General features: G+C 45.0%; 1 protein-coding gene across 1 annotated transcript; it reads left to right on the forward strand.

The window, feature by feature from the left end:
- Nucleotides 1–18,346: 18,346 nt before the first annotated feature.
- LOC147855451 (GTP-binding nuclear protein Ran1A-like) lies at nucleotides 18,347–21,070 on the forward strand. Its single transcript, XM_087330702.1, has 8 exons — nucleotides 18,347–18,476; nucleotides 19,051–19,117; nucleotides 19,343–19,399; nucleotides 19,496–19,613; nucleotides 19,925–20,014; nucleotides 20,159–20,338; nucleotides 20,515–20,592; nucleotides 20,792–21,070. Exons 1-8 carry the CDS (start codon nucleotides 18,474–18,476, stop codon nucleotides 20,859–20,861), a joined length of 663 nt encoding a protein of 220 aa, XP_087186828.1. The 5' UTR covers nucleotides 18,347–18,473; the 3' UTR covers nucleotides 20,862–21,070.
- The last annotated feature ends 1,107 nt before the right edge of the window (nucleotides 21,071–22,177 follow it).

The raw sequence follows: 22,177 nt of genomic DNA on the forward strand, positions 1-22,177 counted from the left end.
ATCACTTTGTCGGCTTCTTTGTGTGGCGGTACTTCCATCATCATCAAGAAGCCCTCGAGCCCGTGTTGCTTTAGCCATGTCTTGGCGGCTTCCGACAGCGTTTGCGGGTCCATTTCTATGTCGAGGTCGGATTGCGGTGGCGAGGTTGGATGATGATGAGAGTGAGGTTGAGAGAGAGAGAGTTCAGAAGGCGGAGGTTCTCTGTGTGCAGGTTCTCGTCTGATGATCTTGCAGCGTCTTGGTGCTTCTATGCTCCTGGGTTCGCGAAAGTAAAGGGTCTCTACGCGCAGTGGTTTTTGTCTGTGCATTCTGGCGCCTTTTTCGAATGTGTGCATGTCGTGTACTAAAATAGCATTATGTCCTATGTTGGCGCTTTAAACGCCCACTACGTACCTTTTCGCTCCTCGCTCTTTCATCCATTCATTCCTCGCTTTTGCATGATTGTTTTTTTTTTTTTTTTTTTTTTAATTTAATTTAGTGTGATGTCACTTGTCCGTTGGTCCTCTTGGACCCTTACCGGCCTCATTCTCCCCAGTTACCGGCTCGCCTTCTCTGCCGTCTTGGTGGTTGCCGTTTCCCTCACTAGTGTCGGTCGTTTGCTCAAATGGGTTCTTAGGCATCGGTCCTCTATATGGCTTCAACCGGAATCCGTTGACCCATTTGCCTAGCACTTCGCTGGCAAGTGTCCCTAACTGGTAGGACCCATTATACTCCCGTGTTAGCCAATACGGTCCAGTCCATCTAAACCGTAGTTTACCCGGCATCTTGCCCATCCGGGTTTGGAAGACTAACACCGGTTTGCCGATTGCGAACATTTTTTCGTTACCTTTCCTGTGCCGGTCAACAAATGCTTTCTGTCGCCGTTGCTCCAATTCTAAATGTAGGATGTTGGCCAGTCATTGTTCCTCGAGCTCACACAGCGCTGTCAACCGTATTGCCTCCAACTCCTTCTCGTTCAGCCGTTCCCGTAGCTGGATCTGTAAGCTGGGTACTTGGAATTCTACCGGCATGACCGCCTCTAGTCCGAATGCTAACTGGAACGGTGTTGTTCGGATGCTCGTTTTGTATGCCGTCCGGTATGCCCAAAGCGCGCTATGTAGCTTTGTGTCCCAATCCGTCTGGTTTTCGTTGACGATCTTCCGGAGGATATTCTGGAGCGTCTTGTTCGTTGATTCCGCTAACCCGTTCGCCTGTGGATAGTAAGGTGTGCTCCGTTTGTGGACAACGGCATAGAATGTCGTCAAGCTTTCCACTACTTGGCCGAGAAAGTGCCCCCCTTGGTCACTTATTAATTCAATTGGGCATCCGTAACGGCACCAGATGTACTCATATAGAAACTTCGTCGTTGACGCAGCGGTGTTATCCCTTAATACTTTGGCCTCCACCCATTTCGTGCAATAATCCGTAGCAACGATGACGTACCGATTACCCATTCTCATTGCCGGTGGCTTGAAGGGTCCTACAAAGTCCAGCCCCCACTTCTGGAATGGCTCGAGTGGTAGTACCGGCTGGTGTGGCATACGAGCCTGCTCCGTTGGCTGGCCCATTCTCTGGCATAGGTCACATTCTTTTGCGTATCGTACCGCATCTCTTAGTGTCGTTGGCCACCATAGGCACTTTGCCATATTTTCCTGGCCGTCGCATCTCCGGCATAGTGACCTCCGGCAACTCCGCAGTGGGCTTCCCTCAGTATCAGTTCCTTTTCATCGCTGCGCACCACCCGTCTCCATATGCCGTCCGCGCCCTTGTGGTACAGTGTGTCTTGCAGTAAGCAGAAATGTCGGCTTTGCACCGCCAGGCGTTTCCGTTCGTCCCGGTTCATCTCTTCCGGAGGCAATCCTGTGCTTAGAAACTGGTGCATATTTGTGAGCCATTTGTCTTCCTGTGCCACCGTCTCATCTGCTGTCGTCTCCGTAGTGACTCGAAACAGCTCTGCATCCGGAAACTCATCCGGTACTCCGTCTCCCGTCTCTCTGGACTCTAATTGGCTTAAGTAATCCGCCACGGTATGTTGTATACCGGGTCGGTGGAATATTTCAAACTCGAACTCCTGTAACAGTAAGGTCCACCGGGCCAATTTTCCGGTGAGTGACGCTTTGGACACCAGGTAAAGGAGTGCCGAATGATCTACATGGAAGGAAAACTTACTTCCCAATAAATAATGCCGAAACTTTGTCACACTGTAGATCATCCCTAGGGCTTCCCGTTCCGTGGTAGAGTAGTTTTGTTCTGCTTGGGATAGCTTTCGGCTAGCATAGTACACTAGCCGGTACCATTTTGGCTCTGTAAGCTGCATAAGTACGCTTCCGATTGCGATGTCGGAGGCGTCTACGAACACGTGAAATTCTTTACTCCAATCCGGAGGTTGTACTACCGGTGCCTGCGACAATAGTACCTTGAGGGCCCTATATGCTCTATCCTCAGTGTCGGTCCACTAGAATGGTGTCCGATGTACGGCGGCATGCAACGGTGTAGCCAGGTCGGCTAAGTATCGGAGCATCCGGCTGTGCCACCGGATCTGGCCTAAGAACCGGCTTAATGCCTTTGCCGTTGCCGGCACCGGTGCTTCTAATATGGCTTTCACTTTGTCCGGGTCGACTGCAATACCTTCCTGGCTCACAATATGTCCTAATAAAGTTCCACTGGACACGCCAAATACACACTTTGCCGGATTCAAGCTTAGCCGGTACGCTCTACACTTTTCTAGACAAAGACGGAGGTGCTAAAAATGGTCCTCCTCCCGGCTATAGACGGCGAAATCGTCAAGGAAAACCTGCATAAAAGCCGGTATATATTCACCAAAGATTTCCATGATGATTCGTTGAAATGTTGTCGATGCCGTTTTGAGTCCGAACATCATCACCACGGCCACAAACACCCCCCATTCGGTGACGAATGCCGTTTTCTCTTGGTCATCGGGGTGCATCCGGATCTGATTATACCCGCTGAATCCGTCTAGGAAGCTATAGACCTCATGGCCGGCGACGGCATCCAACACTCCATCTGTGAACGGAAGTGGAAACGCATCCGTTACCGTAGCCGCATTGAGTTTCCGGTAGTCCACGCAAACTCGAATTTTTCCATTCTTCTTCGGTACGACTACGATCGGGCTCAGCCATGTCGCTTTCTTTACCGGACGGATAAAGTCAACTCTTAGCAATTTGTCGATTTCCTCCTTGACTTTGGCGGCATAATTGGGATTCATCCGGTACCGTCTTTGTGCCACTGGTTTTGCGTCCTTGCTCAAGTGCACCTGATGCTGGTATAACTGAGGGTCGAGTCCTCGCATATCTTCGTATGACCAGGCGAACACATCGCGGAATTCCGTGAGAAGTGTGATCATCGCCGTTTTGTCTTCGGACTTCAGCTCCTTGGCGATGTGCACCGGTTTTGCTTCGTCCATGGTGCCTAGGTTCACCTCTTCCAGATGCGACGCTTTCACGCGCTGTGAAACGGCCATTTCCCGTTCCAACGCTTCGTGCGCTTGCCGTAACTCCCGGATTGCGTCTTTATCCGGTTCTGCTTCAGCCTCTTCCGGTTGCGGTAAGTATGGTGCTACTGCTTCGGCAATGTCAATTTCGAAGAGGGGTATGATCTTCGGGTTTTCCTACAGGTACTGAGCTTCTTCTTCGTCCGCTAACCCTTCTAGCATGTTGACGCATTCCGCATACAACGGTGTACATTCCTTGCCAGTGCTCGTCCTTGGCTGTGTTGGTACCCGTACCTTGGCTTTTCCTCGCCGGAAGGTAATTATATTTTTCTGCCAATTCTGTTTGATATGTGTCGTTTTCAACCATGGCCGCCCCAGCAATAGCGGGTATGCGCCTTGTGCCTGTAATTGTAGCACTACGGCCGAGATGTAAAATGTATGACCGCCAACGGTGACTTCTAATTTCCGTATTAATCCTGTCGGCCGCACTGAGCTTGTATCGGCCATCCGCAACCAGAACGGACACGGCTCCCACTCGTGAATTCCTAGGGCATCACACGTCCGGAGGCTTATTACATTCACCCCAGAGCCTCCGTCTATAACTATGCCGGGGAGTTCTTTCCCTTTTACAATGGCAGTGATTACCGGACTGCTGGTGTCCACCACCGTTGGTCCCTCCTCCGGATTCGAGAAGAGTACCGATGCCGGTGATGGTTCTCCTGCCGTCATGGCCGTCTTCAGTCCTTCCGTGAATCTTGGCACGAGTTGTAGGAGTCTTCCTAGTGGCAACGTAATCTGGCACTCTTGCAACGCCTGCCATGTCTCGTTCTCGGAGTGACTACCGCCGGCAAGCCCTGCGGTGTTCTCCTTTTGCCACTGTAAATCTGGGACATTCTGTTCGTTTGCTTTCTTTACCCATTCCGTTGCTTGTTTCCAAATGGTCTCCTGCGTCTCCCATTCCTTGGCCATGCCCTTCGACCTTGTGGTCACCTACTGCAGATCTGCCACCTCAGGGACTACCATATTTACCGCCGGTCGTTTTTCATAGCTCTTCACCGGGCATTGGTTACTATAATGGCCTTCCTGTCGGCAGTAGTAGCAGTAGGCTTTCCGGGTATTGCTAGATTCGGCATTGTCTGTTGTACCCGGGGCAGGTCCTGCGGTACGCGGGGGGTTTTGTACCGGTTGGCTGCTTGGAGCTCCTTGTTCCGGATCCCGGGGGTAGCCGCCTTTTTTAAAATGTCGTTTTTTGTTATAGCTCTTCTTATTTCGGTACTCTTGACGGGGTTGCCCGTTATATCTGCCGTATCCCTCCCGTTGCTGACGATACCCGGGGGAGTGCTCCCGGTCGTAATGTTCGTATCGTCTATTGTAAACCTGGTACCGATCATACCGGTCATAATTATCCCGCTAATCACCGTACCGGACATCATTTTCCTGTCGATCGTTGTGCCAGACATCCTGTGCTGGTCGGTCGCGGTCCATTCGCCGCCAACGTTCGTCTTCTTCATCCCGGCTGCTGCATGGCTCAATTTGTCGGACGGGCGGTGCTTGCCGGTTCAACAGATTATACTCGCACCTATCCTTCGTATGGCTCTTGGATTGACAGATTACACATTGCATCCTCATAGTGCATTCTAGAACCGAGTGTCCGGAATTCAAGCAGGTTGTGCACTGTATTGCTTGCCGAAACCGGAGGTCTTCATCAGACGGTAACGCCCGTTAAAGTGCTCCCAGTGTGAGCCAGGAGCTTGTTTTTTCCATCTCTCTCACCCGGTCAATGACCTGGTCGATGGTACTTGTGCAGAAGTCAATTACCGTGCAAACCGTGCGTAGAGGTTCCCGGAGCGCTGTCGTGAAGATTTTCGGCAATAGTGTGAAAATCCCATAAAACGTACAAAATCGAGTATGAATCATGTAATACAATAATTGTGAAGATAACATTTTTAATATCTAAGTACAAAATGATGGAGGTTTCGAATGCACTTTATTACACGAGAAATGGACAACTAAATGTCAAGATATGAGGGTATAAAGTTTGTGAAAAGAAAAGAGAAAATTGTGAGATATCCCACATAGGCACGACAAATACGGCTCTCATCATATATAAGGTGGAGCAAAAGATATTATCTTTGTGTCTATGTGTGGAGCATAGAGAGTTCAAGGTAACTTGAACTTAGAGTGGAGGTGGCTAGCTACTCGAAAAGGGTTTTGGCCAACCAAAACCGGACCGGCGATGGAGCCGGTGATCCGACGGCATCCGACCGGTATCCGGCGTCGGCGTCGGCATCCGGCAACGGTATCCTGCGAACCGGCGACTAGATAAAATAAATATATAAAAGTATATACATATACAAGGAGGACAAGTATGGATTCGAACCTTGCACCTCCAAGTTAGGAGTCAAATGGCTTACCATTAAGCCATAGTATTTAGTTGAAATTATATTTTTATCATTATACTTTTACATGTAAATTCTCATCCATGAGTGCTAAAATGAGTGACATGGTTAGCATGCACCACATGTAATACTTAAGCGCCAAATGGCAAACATGCAATTTATGCATGTCTTGTACCCTCACATGCATCATGTGCATGAGAGCATCTATAAAAGAGGGAAGGGGGAGGAGAAAAACACGGTTTTTTTGTATGAAAATTAAGAAGAAGAAATTCGTTTTGAAATCAATCGTGTAATCTCATCTTCTCTCTTTCCCAATCTATCTTAAGTACTTTCTCGCCAAAGCTTGTATCGACTCTAAATCCTTCTGGTCCAGAACCCCGGCGGTTCCGCCTCACGATCCGCGCGTAGTGACGGATCTTCACGACAGCGCGTTTAGGAATATAGTCCGTAATTCCTCCTCCGGGGGTGCGCGGGCAAGCTGACTATGCATCCGTTGAAACCGGATGACAAATTGGGGAATGCTCTCCCCTGCCTCTTGCCGGATGGTATAAAATAAGCCTACCATTACGGTCTGGTCCACCTCCTTTTGAAAAAAATGCAAGAATTTAGCTTTTAAATCTGCAAAGGTGTTGATGGTAGACAGGTCCTGCGTCCGGCGCCATCTTGCTGCCGGTCCCTCCAATGTGACGCCAAATTCCGCTATCTTAGAGCGTTCTTCTTCCTCCGGGGTCAATCGCCGGGACACATGGTTGGCTTCCCATGTCTGTTCAAAGGCGTTCACATGAGCTTCCACGTCCGGATCATCTCTATACTTGGAGTACTGGAACGGCATGTCGTTGTCCGGTATCGGTGCGCGAGCTGGTAGTGTTGGTGCTCGTTCCGGAATTTTCTCCGGCGTCAGTGGTCTTTCCCGATTTGTTTCCGGCGTCGGTTGTTTTTCCTCTTCCTTTGGTGACGGAGGCCTCTGTCGAATACATGTGTATAATGGACGTATTCACACTATCCCGTTTTGGCCATTTATGTAATTAGCATAAAGGGTAGTTGCCCTAAGTCGGTCACTATATATAGTGACCTTGTAACCTTTTTGTAAGGTTGGGTTGTTGTATTACTGCTTTGTGGAATAAAGAGTCTTTTGTGTCTCTCTCTCTCTCTCTCTCTCTGTGCAACGACCTAGAAACTGTCATACGCAGGTACTCAACAGCAATCGAATGCTTCTTGATCTTCCGCATAGACGACCTTGTTTCCCAACATCTGGTATCAGAGCCTGCACAGCATTCGGTCCTTCAATCCGCTGTCGGCCGTCGTCTCAGCCTGCACAGCATTCGGTTTCTTGCGTCATTCGAAGAAGAGAGAAGAAGAAGAAAAACGAGGCTCGCATCTCATCGCGTTAGATCATCTTCACTTGGAGTAAGCCAGCAGGTTGTACTCTGTTCCTTGTGATCGTAACCACTCGAGGTGAAATCCCCCTGTGCAACATTGACACGATCGTGCTCCACTCGGTTAAACGGCATCCGAAGAGGTCATCAAACGCCGCTCGTTGTAACCACTCGGTGCAGATCGGTCTCAAGACAACAACCCCAATTCGCGCTTCATCCGGCTGATCGACATTCAGGAGGATCAGTTGGATCTGTCTCTCTCGTCGCTGCAGCCACCCGAAGCAGAATCGGTCCAGATAATCGGTTTCAATAATCGGTATTCGGCATATATATCCGAAGCGAACCGGGCTCACTCCGACTCGGCAACATTCGGGAAGACCAGTCGGTTCTGTCCCTCAAGTTACCGGAGTCAATTCGAGCAAGTTCCGAAGCCGAACCGACTCGGGTTCAAATCCGACTAGAACGATATCGGGTGAGCCAACTGGCTGCACTCCAACAAGGTTCGTAGTCAACTCCGAACCGAGCTTCGTCAACCAAAACCGAACTTGATGGCATCAACATCCGGCTCGTCAGAAATGAGTCTACGAAAGTTCGATGGATCGAACTTCAACTTCTGGAAGGAACAAATGCAGGACTATCTCATATTCAAGGGGCAAATCGATCCCATCGAAAATGAAGAACCTCCAGAAGGATACAAACCAATTGAGTGGCAGAAGCTGGACAGAATTGTCCGCGCCACAATTCGGATGCACCTATCGGAATCGGTATACTTTACGGTGCAATCGTGTACGACAGCATTCGAACTGTGGAAAACACTGTCGGACACTTACGAAAAGAAGGTCGCCGCAACGAAGATGTTTCTGATCCGGCGCCTCTACAACTTGCGGATGAAAGAATCCGATTCGGTTCAAGCACATCTCAATGAGTACGAAAGCATAAGCTCCCAAATCTCATCACAGGGGACGGCAATCGAGGATGAACTCAGAGCAATGATACTCATGAGCAGCCTTCCCTCATCATGGGAAACTTTCGTCACAACCGTGTGCAACGCGTCAACCACGGCTGTTAAATACTCCGAAGTCACGAGCACAATCCTGACCGAAGCAGCTCGGAGAAAGTCTTTCGCCAAAGACTCAACAGACGACGCTTACGTAGTACAAGGTTCGACAGACCGATCGAACATACGAGGAAGAGATTCCTCACGGCCGCCGAACAATCAGCGAAGACGGAGCCAGTCACGGGATAACCGAATCTGCAACTATTGCAAGAAACCCGGACACATCAAAGCCGACTGCCGCGCACTCAAGAACAAGAACAACAAGAAGAGTGGCCGGCATGAGGAGATCAATTACGTCAGCTTCTCAGCTGATGTGCTACCAAACGACCCGAATATACTATCAATCGAAAATCCAGTCGGCTCAGAAGTTCTGCTCACGACTGAAGAATCGAGCACATGGCTCTTGGATTCGGGTGCGTCATTTCACGTGACTCCTCATCAATCCCAATTTCGGCAATATACGATCCGTCACTCCGACTCAGTTCGAGTCGGCAACTCACAACACTGTGACATCATCGGAATCGGCACAGTAGAGCTCAACCTTGCAGGTGGCTCTACACTTGTACTTCACAATGTCCGACATGTACCCGAGCTCTCAAGGCCATTGATCTCAGTCGGACAACTAGATGAAGACGGCATTCGTGCCGGTTTTTCTTCGGGAGGGTGGACACTCCACAGGGGGAACCTCCTGCTTGCTAGAGGACCCAAGATACACTCACTGTATCCGTTACATGTTACGCTCAGAGAGGGTAACCTGTTTTTGGTGGATATCCCTGTGTCATCACTATGGCACCGAAGATTAGGACACCTCAGCAAGGCCGGCATTACGCATCTATCTAGAGCCGGATACATCCCCAAACTCTCCTTCTCCGACCATCAATTCTGCGAGCATTGTCAGTATGGCAAACAAGCAGCCGCATCACACCCGACATCAGCACCAAGAGAAACGAGACCTCTTGATTTGGTCCACTCGGACGTCTGTGGCCCAATGCCGCATCAGTCTCTCGGCGGTGCCTCTTACTTCGTCACTTTTATTGACGATTCGACTCGAAAGGTGTGGGCTTATCCAATTCGCACCAAAGATCGGGTCTTCTCGATCTTCACCGATTGGCTCGCTATGGTAGAAAATCAAACCGACCGAAAGCTGAAATGCTTTCGGACAGACAATGGGGGAGAGTTTAAATCCGAAGAATTCGTCAAATTCTGCCGACAACGCGGCATCCGACGTGAATTTACGGCACCACACAGTCCGGAGCAAAACGGGATTGCCGAACGCATGAATCGGACAATCCAAGAACGGACAGTTTCCATGCTCCAACACTCCGGACTGTCGGATGGCTTCTGGGCAGAGGCTCTACTCACGGCAGTACACATAATCAATATGTCGCCAAGTAGACCTCTAGGACTTCAAATTCCTCAGGAACTATGGATCGGCAGTAAGCCGAATTACGACAAGCTGAGGATCTTCGGATGCGAGGCGTACGCCCTTATTCCGAAAGATGATCGCCGAAAACTTGCACCTCGGTCCAGGAAATGCATTTTCCTTGGATATGGATCCGACGGCGAAATGGGATACCGACTCTGGGACCCCGAACGCAGACAAATCGTTCGAAGTTCGGACGTTGTGTTCAACGAGTCGGCTATGAATCCATCAGTCGAAAAACCGATCGAAGTCCGAAGGGTAACATTTTCCGATGTGCCGACCCTTCAAGAAGGCCCCGCTCTCAACACACGGTCAGCTTCACGGGTAGCTGAACCTTACACTACCGACTCGGACAACCCCGACTCGGCACCGCAGAACAATCCGCTTTCGGACCATCCGACCTTGATACCCGATGCGACCAGTCCAATCATACCTCGACGATCCGAGAGACTGTCGCAACCTCCGGAGAGGTATTCTCCTGGAATTTTCTTCACCGACGCCGGCGAACCGACGTCTTACGAAGAAGCATCGACATCTGTCGATTCAGCCACCTGGCATCTGGCGATGGAGTCGGAAATGCACTCCATTCGGGCAAACAAGACTTGGGATCTGGTCGACTTACCTAGGAACCGACGTGCTCTTCCTTGCAAGTGGGTTTATCGACTAAAAGAGACGTCTGATTCGACCACCCCAAAGTACAAGGCCAGATTAGTTGCGAAGGGCTTCCGACAAGAATATGGCGTCGACTTCGACGAGATTTTTTCACCAGTGGTGAAAATGACAACCCTTCGTTTCCTACTCGGCGTAGTGGCAGCCGACAACTTGGAGCTGATTCAGCTAGATGTCAAAACAGCCTTCCTCCATGGTGATCTTGACGAGGAAATTTATATGGAGCAGCCAAAAGGCTTCGTGGCGACTGGCCAAGAACATCTAGTCTGCCGACTCAGGAAGAGTCTATACGGCCTCAAACAGGCACCGCGACAATGGTACAAGAAGTTCGACGACTTCATCCAATCGATCGGCTTCTCAAAAAGCGATGAGGACCATTGTCTTTTCACCAACACAGCTCAAGATGGATCACCCATCTTCCTCATCATTTACGTGGACGACATGCTAATTTCTGGACGCCACGCGGGCGAACTTGCCGATCTCATTCGGCAACTGCGGTTGAAGTTTGCCATGAAGGACCTCGGTCCGGCACGACACATCCTTGGCATGAAGATTAGTCGGCATCGCGATAAATGACATCTTTTTTTGTCTCAGACCGACTATACCCGACGTGTCTTAGAACGCTTCAACATGCAATCAGCCAAATCTGCCTCAACCCCGCTCCCCATGAATCTTCGGCTCTCTCAGCGAGACTGCCCGACATCCGGTCCGGAGGGGGAAGATATGAAGTCGGTACCGTATGCACCGGCAGTCGGCTCCCTTATGTACCTGATGGTCGCGACACGACCTGATATTTCTCACGCCGTAGGAGTCGTTAGCAGATTTATGCACAATCCTGGCCGATCGCATTGGAACGCAGTCAAGCATGTGTTCAGATATCTGGCTGGCACAAAAGACCACGGCATTCTTTTCGGTCCGAACCGAACCTCAGGCGTAGTCGGTTACACCGACTCGGACTTCGCCGGCTGTATAGACAGTCGGAAATCAACAACCGGATACTGCTTCAAATTCGGCAATGGAGCAATCTCGTGGAAGTCGAAACTTCAGGAGTGCACAGCGACCTCAACGACCGAAGTAGAATATGTAGCTGCGTCCGACGCAGCAAAAGAAGCTTTGTGGCTCGGTCGGCTGGCGCACACGTTTCGACAAGTCGACCATGACTCGGCTCCAGTTGTCTACAGCGACAGTCAAGGTGTTGTTGCCTTGTCGAAAAATCCGGTTCACCACAACGCCTCCAAACATATCGACGTTCGATATCACTTCGTTCGGGACTGCGTCATTTCAGGGAAAATCGGTCTAAAGAAAATATCCACAACCGACAATGTCGCAGATGGAATGACCAAGTGTCTTTCGGCAGACCGTTTTCGGTCTCTTCGGCATCAGATGGGCGTAACGACAAACCAGTCCGGTTAGAGCCGGACACAGAGCAGGATGGTTCCCGACAACCGACATCAGTTCCTTAATGATCGGCTTCAACTGTTCCGACCCGACCAGTTCGGTCTTCTGCCTTCGGACCCTGCCGACTCGAACAAAGCTGATATGTCCGAGAACCTAAGTCTATACCTATAATCTTAGATAACCCATGTATACGCCCATTACGGGGGAGTGTCGAATACATGTGTATAATGGACGTATTCACACTATCCCGTTTTGGCCATTTATGTAATTAGCATAAAGGGTAGTTGCCCTAAGTCGGTCACTATATATAGTGACCTTGTAACCTTTTTGTAAGGTTGGGTTGTTGTATTACTGCTTTGTGGAATAAAGAGTCTTTTGTGTCTCTCTCTCTCTCTCTCTCTCTGTGCAACGACCTAGAAACTGTCATACGCAGGTACTCAACAGCAATCGAATGCTTCTTGATCTTCCACATAGACGACCTTGTTTCCCAACAGCCTCTCCTCTTTGACTTCCGGTGTCGGCGGTCACTCTTCCTCTGCTGGTTCTGGGGGTTCCAGCGTTAGCACTTCCGGTTCTAATGTCGGTAAGGTATCCGATCCTTGGTCCCCCGGTCCGCCCAGGGTTTCGTTGCTGCTACGGTAGTTCGTGTGCACGCTGTATTCCCCTTCGGAGTCCGATTCATATGCTGAAAAGGCTTTTGCTTCGCCTTCTCCGTTTGCCAACGCATGGAGAAGGGATTCGGTTTCCCGGAGGCTGCTTAGGCTGTTGCCGTCGTCCGGGTGCGATGTTTGCTGTAACCAGAGGGAGTCCTCCGCTACTCTCCGGATTACGTTGGAAAACGAGCGATCCGCTCTAATTTCCTGCACCGCTCGCTGGAAAGCCTCGTGTCTCCTTTGCCTTTCGGCAAGGCGTCGAGTTCGATCTGTAACCAGGTCGTGCGTTGATCTAGACATCCATCCGTGCCGTCGTTCGCTGCAAAAACAGGAATCGTGGTCGCCAAAAACTGTGTTAACTCTTAGGGCCGGACAATGGCCTAACACAGGGTGTCTACGGAAGACACTTCCCCAAAGGGTGTTACGGCAACCGGATCTGCCTCAACGCTTAATCCTACTTGATTAAGTTACTTATTATGATCGTCTTTCATAACACATGCGTAAGATATAACAATTAAGACAGAACGGCAATTAACATAGAGAGATAACAACGCTTAAGCTTTCATTAATTAACCGCTAATGATTACATTGTATCCGGCCTTTAAATAGGTTTCCGGTCTGTTCGGGATCGGTCCGGATCCGGAACGGCATACCGTTTCCGGTCCGTCCGTCCACACTCATAGCTTAATTACAACCACATTCCTACTACTTAAATAACTCTCCGTTTCCCACTCTGGAATCCTTTGCCGGCCGGTAACACACACGGCTCGCGGCCTGCTCCCACGCTAGGTAGTCGGCGCGTGTTGGGTTGGGTTGCATTTCGTGAGCTCCCTCAATGTAGCTCCAATAACCTTGTCCGACAAGGTACTGATGCATCTTTTACTCCAAAGATGCGAAGTTTGTTCTATCGAGCTTCTTGGTGAGAAGAGCGCTTCACATCTAGGTGTTCACTGTCGAACTTCTTCTACTCTTGAAGTGAGTTGTGCAGGAATCGTTGCTATTGCAATCAGTCGGTTCTCTGTGAGCTTGAGCACAACACACGTGAAGGCGATGGGCTTGGATCAAGCTACCACGCGCTTTGATACCATGTCAAGAATCGAGAGTGATTCTATGTAGAGGAAGGATTGTGTGTGTGTGTGTGTGTGCATGAGACAAGAGAGAGAGAGAGAGAGGGGGGGGGGGGGAGAGGGGGAGAGGGAGGGAAGGAGGGAGGAAGAGGGAGAGAGCCCTCAAAACAAGAAATTGTATATTACGTTCAATAGTAACTAGGTTACAAGAGGTTGGTTTAAATACCAACTGATCTAGGGCAAGTGCCCAAGTTTCTACTAATTACAAACATATCCTAGTACGATGTCCATTGACTAGTGTGAACACTCTCTCTAGGGGAAGTTGAGTTCAATTCTCAACAAGAATCAACAAAAGAGCCCAATGGTGTGAAGATCTTTCGATTGTCAGGGGTATGAACTAGATCAGTTCTCAAGATGAAATGAAGACTTGCATCGAGGAGGATAGTGGGAGTCTGTCAACTATTTCCAAGGTACCTGAAACGGTGATGGACGATCTTATCAAAGGTATATGAGATCTTTCATTACATGTTGCAAGGCTATAATAAGAAGAAAAATCCTTGTAGCCCCAAAAAGATTTTGAAAGAAGATGCATATGGTATGATAGCGTTGACCATACAAGAGGAGGGTGTGATAACTATCAAGAAGCGATAGACAGAGGGGTGATATTCTTCAAAGATGGTAAAATTCATTCTTCTGAAGCTCGATTACCTCTCCGAACTAACTTTAGAAGAGGTGGTATGAGAAAGATCATGGAAGATGCAGAAACAACTAGGACGCAAGTTGTCTATCAACCAATAACTACAGTCATCCATGTTGGTGGAGGATCCGAATCTGAATTTTGGTCGTGTATTTTGAAAGCTACAAGAAAGGGTAAAATTGAGTTTGAAAAGCTGAAGTCTGGAGGTGATGTTGTCAGAAGCAATACTAGTTGGGAAGATCCAGCGGATGGCCTCTCAGCTTTCACGAAGGTTGCAACAAACCAGGCCCATGAAGTGATCATGGAAGAGAAATGGAAATGGGCGGAAAATGAAGATAACAAGAAGAGGGAGCTAAGAAGCACTAAAAAGAGGTCTGAGACGAAAAAACTGAAAATGGTAAGCCTTGACGTTGAAAAAGGTACAGATAAGAAAAGTCCCTCATTCAAATTATTGTCAGATATTGACGCTTCAACTTATTTGAAAAAAGTAATGGAAGAAAGAATTTTCGATAGCAAAGTGGAGCTTTCCTTGAGGGAGCTTTTGGGCATAGCTAAAAAAGAATTTCATGATGCACTAATAGATGGAATTAAAAGAAAATGGCAAAGTATTGAAGCCGTTGAAAACCTAGGAAATAAAGTAAAGAAATCAATGGTGGAAGTCATCAAAGGTGAACCAAGCTCTTCCATTGTTGGTTCACAAGCTATTGCGACGACAACTTTTGAAGAGAAGCTGAAAGAGCTAAAAAACTACTATGCTAAGAAACATTGGGCGAGAGCAACAACTAAAACACTTGTGAAGATTGGAAACCTTGAAGATCTGGTCATGGTCGTAATCGACCACGGCTCTTCCATCTGAAGACGAAGGTGCTTGAAGATGGCTCGCCATATGCTAGGATTCGAAGTACCAATGGTAAAAGGAGTGTTCAATTTCTTACTGTTAGGCAGGAGAATGATAGAAATAAAGAAGTGTTAATAATTAGGTAATTAACTAGGGTTAATTAGTTACTAATTATGTGAGTAGTTAAACAACGGAAGATTATATGATTTGTGTGTGTATGTGTGTGAGAGGAAGAGAGAGAGGAAGATACACTTATGAACAATAATGTAAATGGGGGATGATTAACAAGAGTCTAGCAAAGACCTTTCCTCTATATTAATTAACCATCATCAAATACAAAAATACCCACAATGAGGTATATATATATATATCTCATGTGCAAAGGTGCACATGCATGAGTAGACTATAGGTACAAAAAGTATAAGTCCTATATTAAATGAACATGGGAGTGGAGGATCTACAATGTATCACACTCAAGTACAAAATCCTATTTAAGGCTTTAAGGTTAACACACTAACTAGATTCTATCTAGGTAACTACTAAGTTACGTGTGTTAACTAACTAACTAAATCTAGTTGAGCTTGATATCTCAACAAGAAGAATTACGAATTAACTCGTGCGGACATGATATGGCATCTTATGAGTCAAATTTTAAAGGAAGATCAAAGTGTTAACTTCCTCAAAGAAGATGACATCCATGAAGTTGAAGAAGGAGATGTTCATTGGCGCATGTCGAAGGATATGCGGGTCTAGAGGGGGAGGATGTTGTGACGTTTTCGTGCCACGATGAGAAAATAACCGTTACCAAATTATACAAACTGATTCAAATCTTTGTAAATGGTTGTTTAGCTAAGCGATAGCTAATAAGTTAATAAGAATCACTCGTCATAGGATGATAATTTATTATGTGCAAATAACTAGTTGAATCTACGGAAAAACATAATATCTTAGAGCTAAATACATGTTATCAACACATTTTTCTATTATCATTATTAGATATTTTAGCTATTAAAGCTAAAGACCTATTATCAACACACTTGTTATTATCACTGTCAGCTATTTTAGCTATTAAAGTTATTACCCACTTTTAAAGCTAAATACTTATTATCAACACACTTGTTATTATCAATATCAGCTATTTTAGCTATTAAAGCTATTACCCACTTTTAAAGATAAATACTTACTCAAAGCACATTTTTATCAAGTATTTTAGCTATTACCCACTAAAGTAGGTGCCCCTTATGCATGGGTGACACTTGGCACTCATACACCCACCTTCCTAATACGTGGGTAACAGTTGCCACTCATGAACCCACTTGTTCATGCATGGGTGACACTTGGCACTCATGCACCCACCTTCCTCATGTATAAAAAGGGGAAGAGTAATCTTATCAAAAGGGGAGGGGAATAACAGTAGACATGAAATACTACTGTAATGAGATAAATAAGTTATATTATTGTAAGAAAAGAGTAACAATAAATACTTTGTAATCATCTTGATATATCAACACAAGCTATTTTCGTTTCTCCTCTTTCTTTGACAAGAAGCCCGATGCTTACTTCCCAGATTCGCAACTTTCTTTTCCGTTTGCTCACGTACACCATGATCAACATCACAACGGGATACTTCTTCAAATTCTACAATGGAGCAATTTCATGGAAGTTGAAACTCCATGAGTGCAAGGCAACTTCAACCACCGAAGACGAATATGTAGCCACGTCCGATGCGGCAAAAGAGGCTCTATGGCTTGGTCGGCTAGCGTGTACATTTTGACAAGTCGATCTCAATTTGGCTCCAGTTCTCTATAGCGGCAGTCAAGGTGTTATCGTCTTATCGAAGAACCCTGTCCAACACAATGCCTCGAAGCACATCGACGTTTGATACCACTTCGTTTGGGACTGTCTAACCTCAAGTAAGCTTGGCCTCAAGAAGATTTCCACAGCCGAAAACATATCAAATGAGATGTCCAAGTGTCTCGCAGTTGACCGATTCTTGTCATTTCAGCACTAGATGGGCTTAAGGAAAAATTAGTCTAATCAAGTCGGGCAACAGAGATAACTTTGAACAATCAGTCTTGATAACCGATCCGGCTTCTCTCAAACCAACCGATTTAGCCAAACCTTAATCACTTCTTTTCTTGTATGTGTTGGGTGACTCCTTTAATTAATAGAGGTGTTGTGTTGTAAGTGCCATTACAAGTAATCTAAATTGCTTTTACATGTGAATGTACTTAACAGTTAGGCCCTTGTGAGATATAAGTTAACTGCTTAATTTAGGATATTCTTAATGAGGTGAGTGTGAGAGTTCTTGAGGCTAGGGCCCAACGATGATAGCGATATGAGGACGATTGATGAGCATCCTCGCTTGGTTCACTACCATCAGCTTGAATCTCGTTGAAACATTCATTCCACTTTCAAATGTTTTTCCTTCAATTCTTCGGAATTCAAGATTTCCTTATACTCCTCCATTGTAAGAATTGCATTGTTTTTAGTTTGCATATATTGATCAGCATATCCATTATATGTCTATAAGAAATGTGACCAAGAATGGGACAAAATCTAACACTTGACCATCATCATTGATTTTGAGATCTATATTTTCGAGACAAAGGACACGTCTATTATATAGTCATCCAAGTGCCTTTTAATGTGGTGGAACTTTCCTTCTTCATGCAAATATCGAAGAATATAAGATTGGTTTCTATTTCTTTCAAATAGAGAGTTGGTGTAGGAAGTGGTGTGGTCATGTACAAGAGCTTTCCAGCTTCAATTGACCGTAGCCTGATTGTCACGTCCTCGTGTAGGACGTCTGTCCTCCAGAAAACATCAATCTCTCGCAAAGCACAACAATGAGTGGTGTATTATACGTAAAAAAAACACACACACACATGCATGGGGGTTTTTTCCAATACGCATCGAACATGAGGCAAGCAGAGGAACCATGAATGTACATATGTGTATGTGTGTGTGTGTGTGTATATATACATAAGACACATAATCCTTTTCTCTAAGTTGGGAATGGCTTAATCCTGAAAAGAAGTAGCAATAGTAGTGTTAAATTTTGATGTTAAAAAGAGGAGGAGTTATTATTGTGTGTGAACCGTATTCCTTCAGAAAATAGAACGTCTACATCCACAGTGGCGCCTGCGTGGCGTGTGTTAGTGTAACACGTGGCGGCATCTCAACGTAGCGTTGATGTAAAGCTAATTCGTATGGACGGTCGATATGCTGCCACGTGTCCGCAGAAGAGGGGAGGGGAGCGGAAGGGGCGTTCCTCAAAAACCTCCTCGAATGAAATGGATGAATCCCACACGTCTCCATTGCGATTGCGACTGCAGAAGAGAAGCAGCAGCAGCCATAGCCATAGCCATAGCCATCGCCATCGCCATCGCCATCCCATCACTTCGTTAAGCCACGATAAACAATACAATCCAATCCAACACAACACATACAGAAGGCCAGTAATATGGTAAGCAAATCCTCCTCCTCCTTGATTCTGTTTCTGCTTCATCATCATCGCGATCCTCTTCTTTTTCTGAATCTTTATTGTGCTATTGCTTCATCGTCGTTGCCTTCTTCAAATTCCTCTTCTTCCTCATCATCTTTCCTGTGCTTCTGCTTCATCTTTCGGGCTCCTCTTCTTGATCTTCTTCTCACTCAATGCCCTTTCTTTGGCTTAATGCATGAATATGTCGATCAACGATCAACGAATTAGTTACGTATCATCTTAAGGTAGCTGAAACTATTAACAAATCCAGTATGTTGCTTGGATTTATATTGACCGTCAAATTTTGTGTTATGGTCGACATGATGATCATGATGCTTTTTCATATGCAACATCTGTTCACGTTATAAACTTGCCTGCGTATAAGTGCTATAATGCATGACCCTATTTTACATGATGGACAACAATATTAGGGTTGTTCATGTATTCTAGATTGAATGTGTTGGCTTTGATACCATTAAATATTTAGTTCTCTAGTTATTTAATGTCGAAATAATGATTAAGACTATTAAATGAAATCTTATGCCTTCATACGTAGGCTCTTGCAGGTCAGCAAGCGGATTGCCCTAGCTTTAAACTTGTCATTGTTGGAGATGGAGGGACAGGTATAATATAATATTATTGTTTGAGTCAGTATGGTATTTACTCTTCCTTCATGTGTTTATATCTCACTATATATACATATATCATATCAATATGTATGTCTGTGTGTGCATAATCATCTGCATGTGCGTGTATACAATGTTCCACATGAAATGAATTCTGGCAGTGACTGTTTTTGCCAACTTTGTATATGTGAAATTAACTCTCCTTACTGATGCTTATTACAGGCAAAACTACCTTTGTGAAGCGTCACTTGACTGGTGAATTTGAGAAGAAATATGAGCGTAAGCTTAAATTACTTTGTTTGTCTGAACGCATATCACATGTTGGTTCTGTTAATGGTTATAAGTAAAACTTGGCAAAGCTTCTTTTTTGCGCAGCTACCATTGGTGTAGAAGTGCATCCTCTAGATTTCTTCACAAATTGTGGAAAGATCCGGTACTATTGCTGGGATACGGCTGGCCAAGAGAAGTTTGGAGGTCTTCGTGATGGATACTAGTAAGTATATCTCATTTCCCCTCTTAATTTTTTCTTAATGTTATGCTGCTGTTGTCAGATAGGTATGTCAAACATACTTTGCTATGCCTGTGTCAGATACATGCGTTATGCTAGTGTAAGGATACTTATGGCTTAAGAGTCCATTTCTTCGTTGATCTTCAATCCTTACTATTATTCTAGTATCAGATATATGGATAATATGGTGTGAATTCTTGCAACATGTATTCTCCTTAATACACTATGCTAGTGAAAGATAAATATCTATTGTTTTATTATTTCTGTTTAAATGATTTAAATGTGATTTATTGTAGTATTCATGGACAATGCGCTATTATCATGTTTGATGTAACTTCTCGGTTGACATACAAAAATGTACCAACATGGCACAGAGATCTTTGCCGGTAAGATAATGGTTTTCATGGTATATCAGCAATTCTTAATGTTCCAAATATCTGAAAGTAAATTGGCCTTTATTTCAGATGTTTTTCGTCAAATATTATTTAGAGAGTTTGAAATTCGTTTTAAGTTTCATTTTTTTTCCTCAGGGTCTGTGAGAATATTCCTATCGTTTTGTGTGGGAATAAGGTTGATGTCAAGAACAGACAGGTGAAAGCAAAGCAAGTTACTTTCCATAGGAAGAAGAATCTCCAGTACTATGAAATCTCAGCCAAAAGCAACTATAATTTTGAGAAACCATTTCTTTATCTTGCCAGGAAGTTGTCTGGGTAAGCTTATAAATTAGGAATAGTAGCCTAATGCATCAATCAACCTAGTGACTGAAATTTGACAAACTAGTTAATTCTATTATATGTCAATGTTCTTGAAAAATAACAAATTAATTCATGTCATATTGTTGTGGTGGTGACTGAAATTAGAAATATTGACCTTGGATTTTTCTCAGAGATCCAAATCTTCATTTTGTGGAATCACCTGCCCTTGCTCCTCCCGAGGTCCAAATCGACTTAGCTACACAGGCACAGTAAGTTCTTGGATGCTTCTCAATGGTTTAAGATATTGTTCTTGGACATTGAGATTCTGTTGAGAAATGCTTAAAGATTGTTGTACTAAATCAACAGTATGTTAACTGATTGCAACTATGTCAAGATATTGCAATACCAGTCAAGTTGCGATCATGTCAAATGTATAGTTCTAAGTCGAAGACGATGATGTTATTTCAGGCATGAAGCTGAACTGAGGCAAGCTGCAGAACAACCTTTGCCAGATGATGATGATGCAGATTTTGATTAGTTAAAAACGCATTGTATCACAACAATTCTTACACACTAATTATTTGCTTAAGCTGTGACTTAAGAAAAGCACTGATATAGGTTAGGAGGGCCAAACGCCATCCTGGTGACTTCACTGTTATTTATATTTTCTTCACCTCAGTGTGATGTTATATTTGATGAAACAGAAGATATATTCAGCTCACTAAATCTACGAATCAACACATAGTGTTGACAATTAATTCATGCTGGGTCAGTTTGTTTTAAGGTTGTGTTTTCATTATTCATTATGAATCGACACAGAATTAAGCATGAAACCGTACAGAACATTGAAAACATTTGCACTGGACTGTGATGAAGATAATCAGGTACACCGAACCACACCCTCTTAAGACAAATACAATATAGAATATTAGGGTATGTATGAATGATACCATGAAAATCTAAAGACATAGAACCAACTACATAAAGACTGGTTTTTTCTTCTTTGATGTGTGGTTTTCTGAAGTGGTATTACTCCCTTCCGGAAGTAAGTTTTCATTAGTGATGAGATTATCACAATTTTGTGAAAATTGTGTTTCCAGATCAGATCATTAAACAGAGATTGTCTTCTATCAGCAGACATTTTTCTTCTGTCTAAGACATATACATCGCATTCAGTGCTAGTATTTGGTTCATTAATGCAAAGCATCATGTGTCTTTGATATATTTAGATCATTTAAGACCATCCATCTGCAAAGCAGATAATTCATTTACCCTTGGAAAAAATATAAAGTATTTTATAACTTGTTTAAGATTCATCTGCCTGGTACATAAACCCTAAACCGTTCCAAAAATTTCAAATGATTTTTTTGAGCTTCTTTGGAGTTTAATCTAGTTTACTTAAAACATTTAAGCTTAAGCTGCACAATCAAAGTCATTGAATAAATGAAACAATCAGCTGCATGGGTAATTCTGTATGAATCATAAAAAGGAGACAATACCGCCAAGTTCTCCATAGACCTTAGCTACAGTAACAAAGGCTGAATGTGTGTGCTTGCTATCAATCATCTCTTCTATATGGAGTCACAATCATTGTAACAATTCTCCTCATCTAAACCCTCTGAACTTGTAATTTCATACAACTCATACAAACCCTCGATAAATGACTCTTACATATATTACAAACCCTTGCATCAACCCTTCTGAAGATCTACAAAAGACCTTATTCGTGTGATTTCAAAATCTCTAGTTCCTAACCTCTACAACATTAGATAAGTCCATTTATAATTTTCTTAAATAGTTAACAAAGCTTCATGAAATGCCTTACATACAATAGCGCTATTTGGTCACAAAAGA

Source organism: Azolla caroliniana, unplaced genomic scaffold (assembly GCF_043228905.1).
Source record: "Azolla caroliniana isolate FFs.n. ecotype wild unplaced genomic scaffold, voAzoCaro1.0.p SCAF_14, whole genome shotgun sequence".
NCBI lineage: Eukaryota > Viridiplantae > Streptophyta > Polypodiopsida > Salviniales > Salviniaceae > Azolla > Azolla caroliniana.

Bases quoted from the DNA above. Each gene is read 5' to 3' on its own strand.
- LOC147855451 (XM_087330702.1), top strand. The intron at 19,400-19,495 runs GTAAGCTTAAAT...TTTTTTGCGCAG, and splicing joins ATTTGAGAAGAAATATGAGC to CTACCATTGGTGTAGAAGTG. The intron at 20,593-20,791 runs GTAAGTTCTTGG...ATGTTATTTCAG, and splicing joins GACTTAGCTACACAGGCACA to GCATGAAGCTGAACTGAGGC.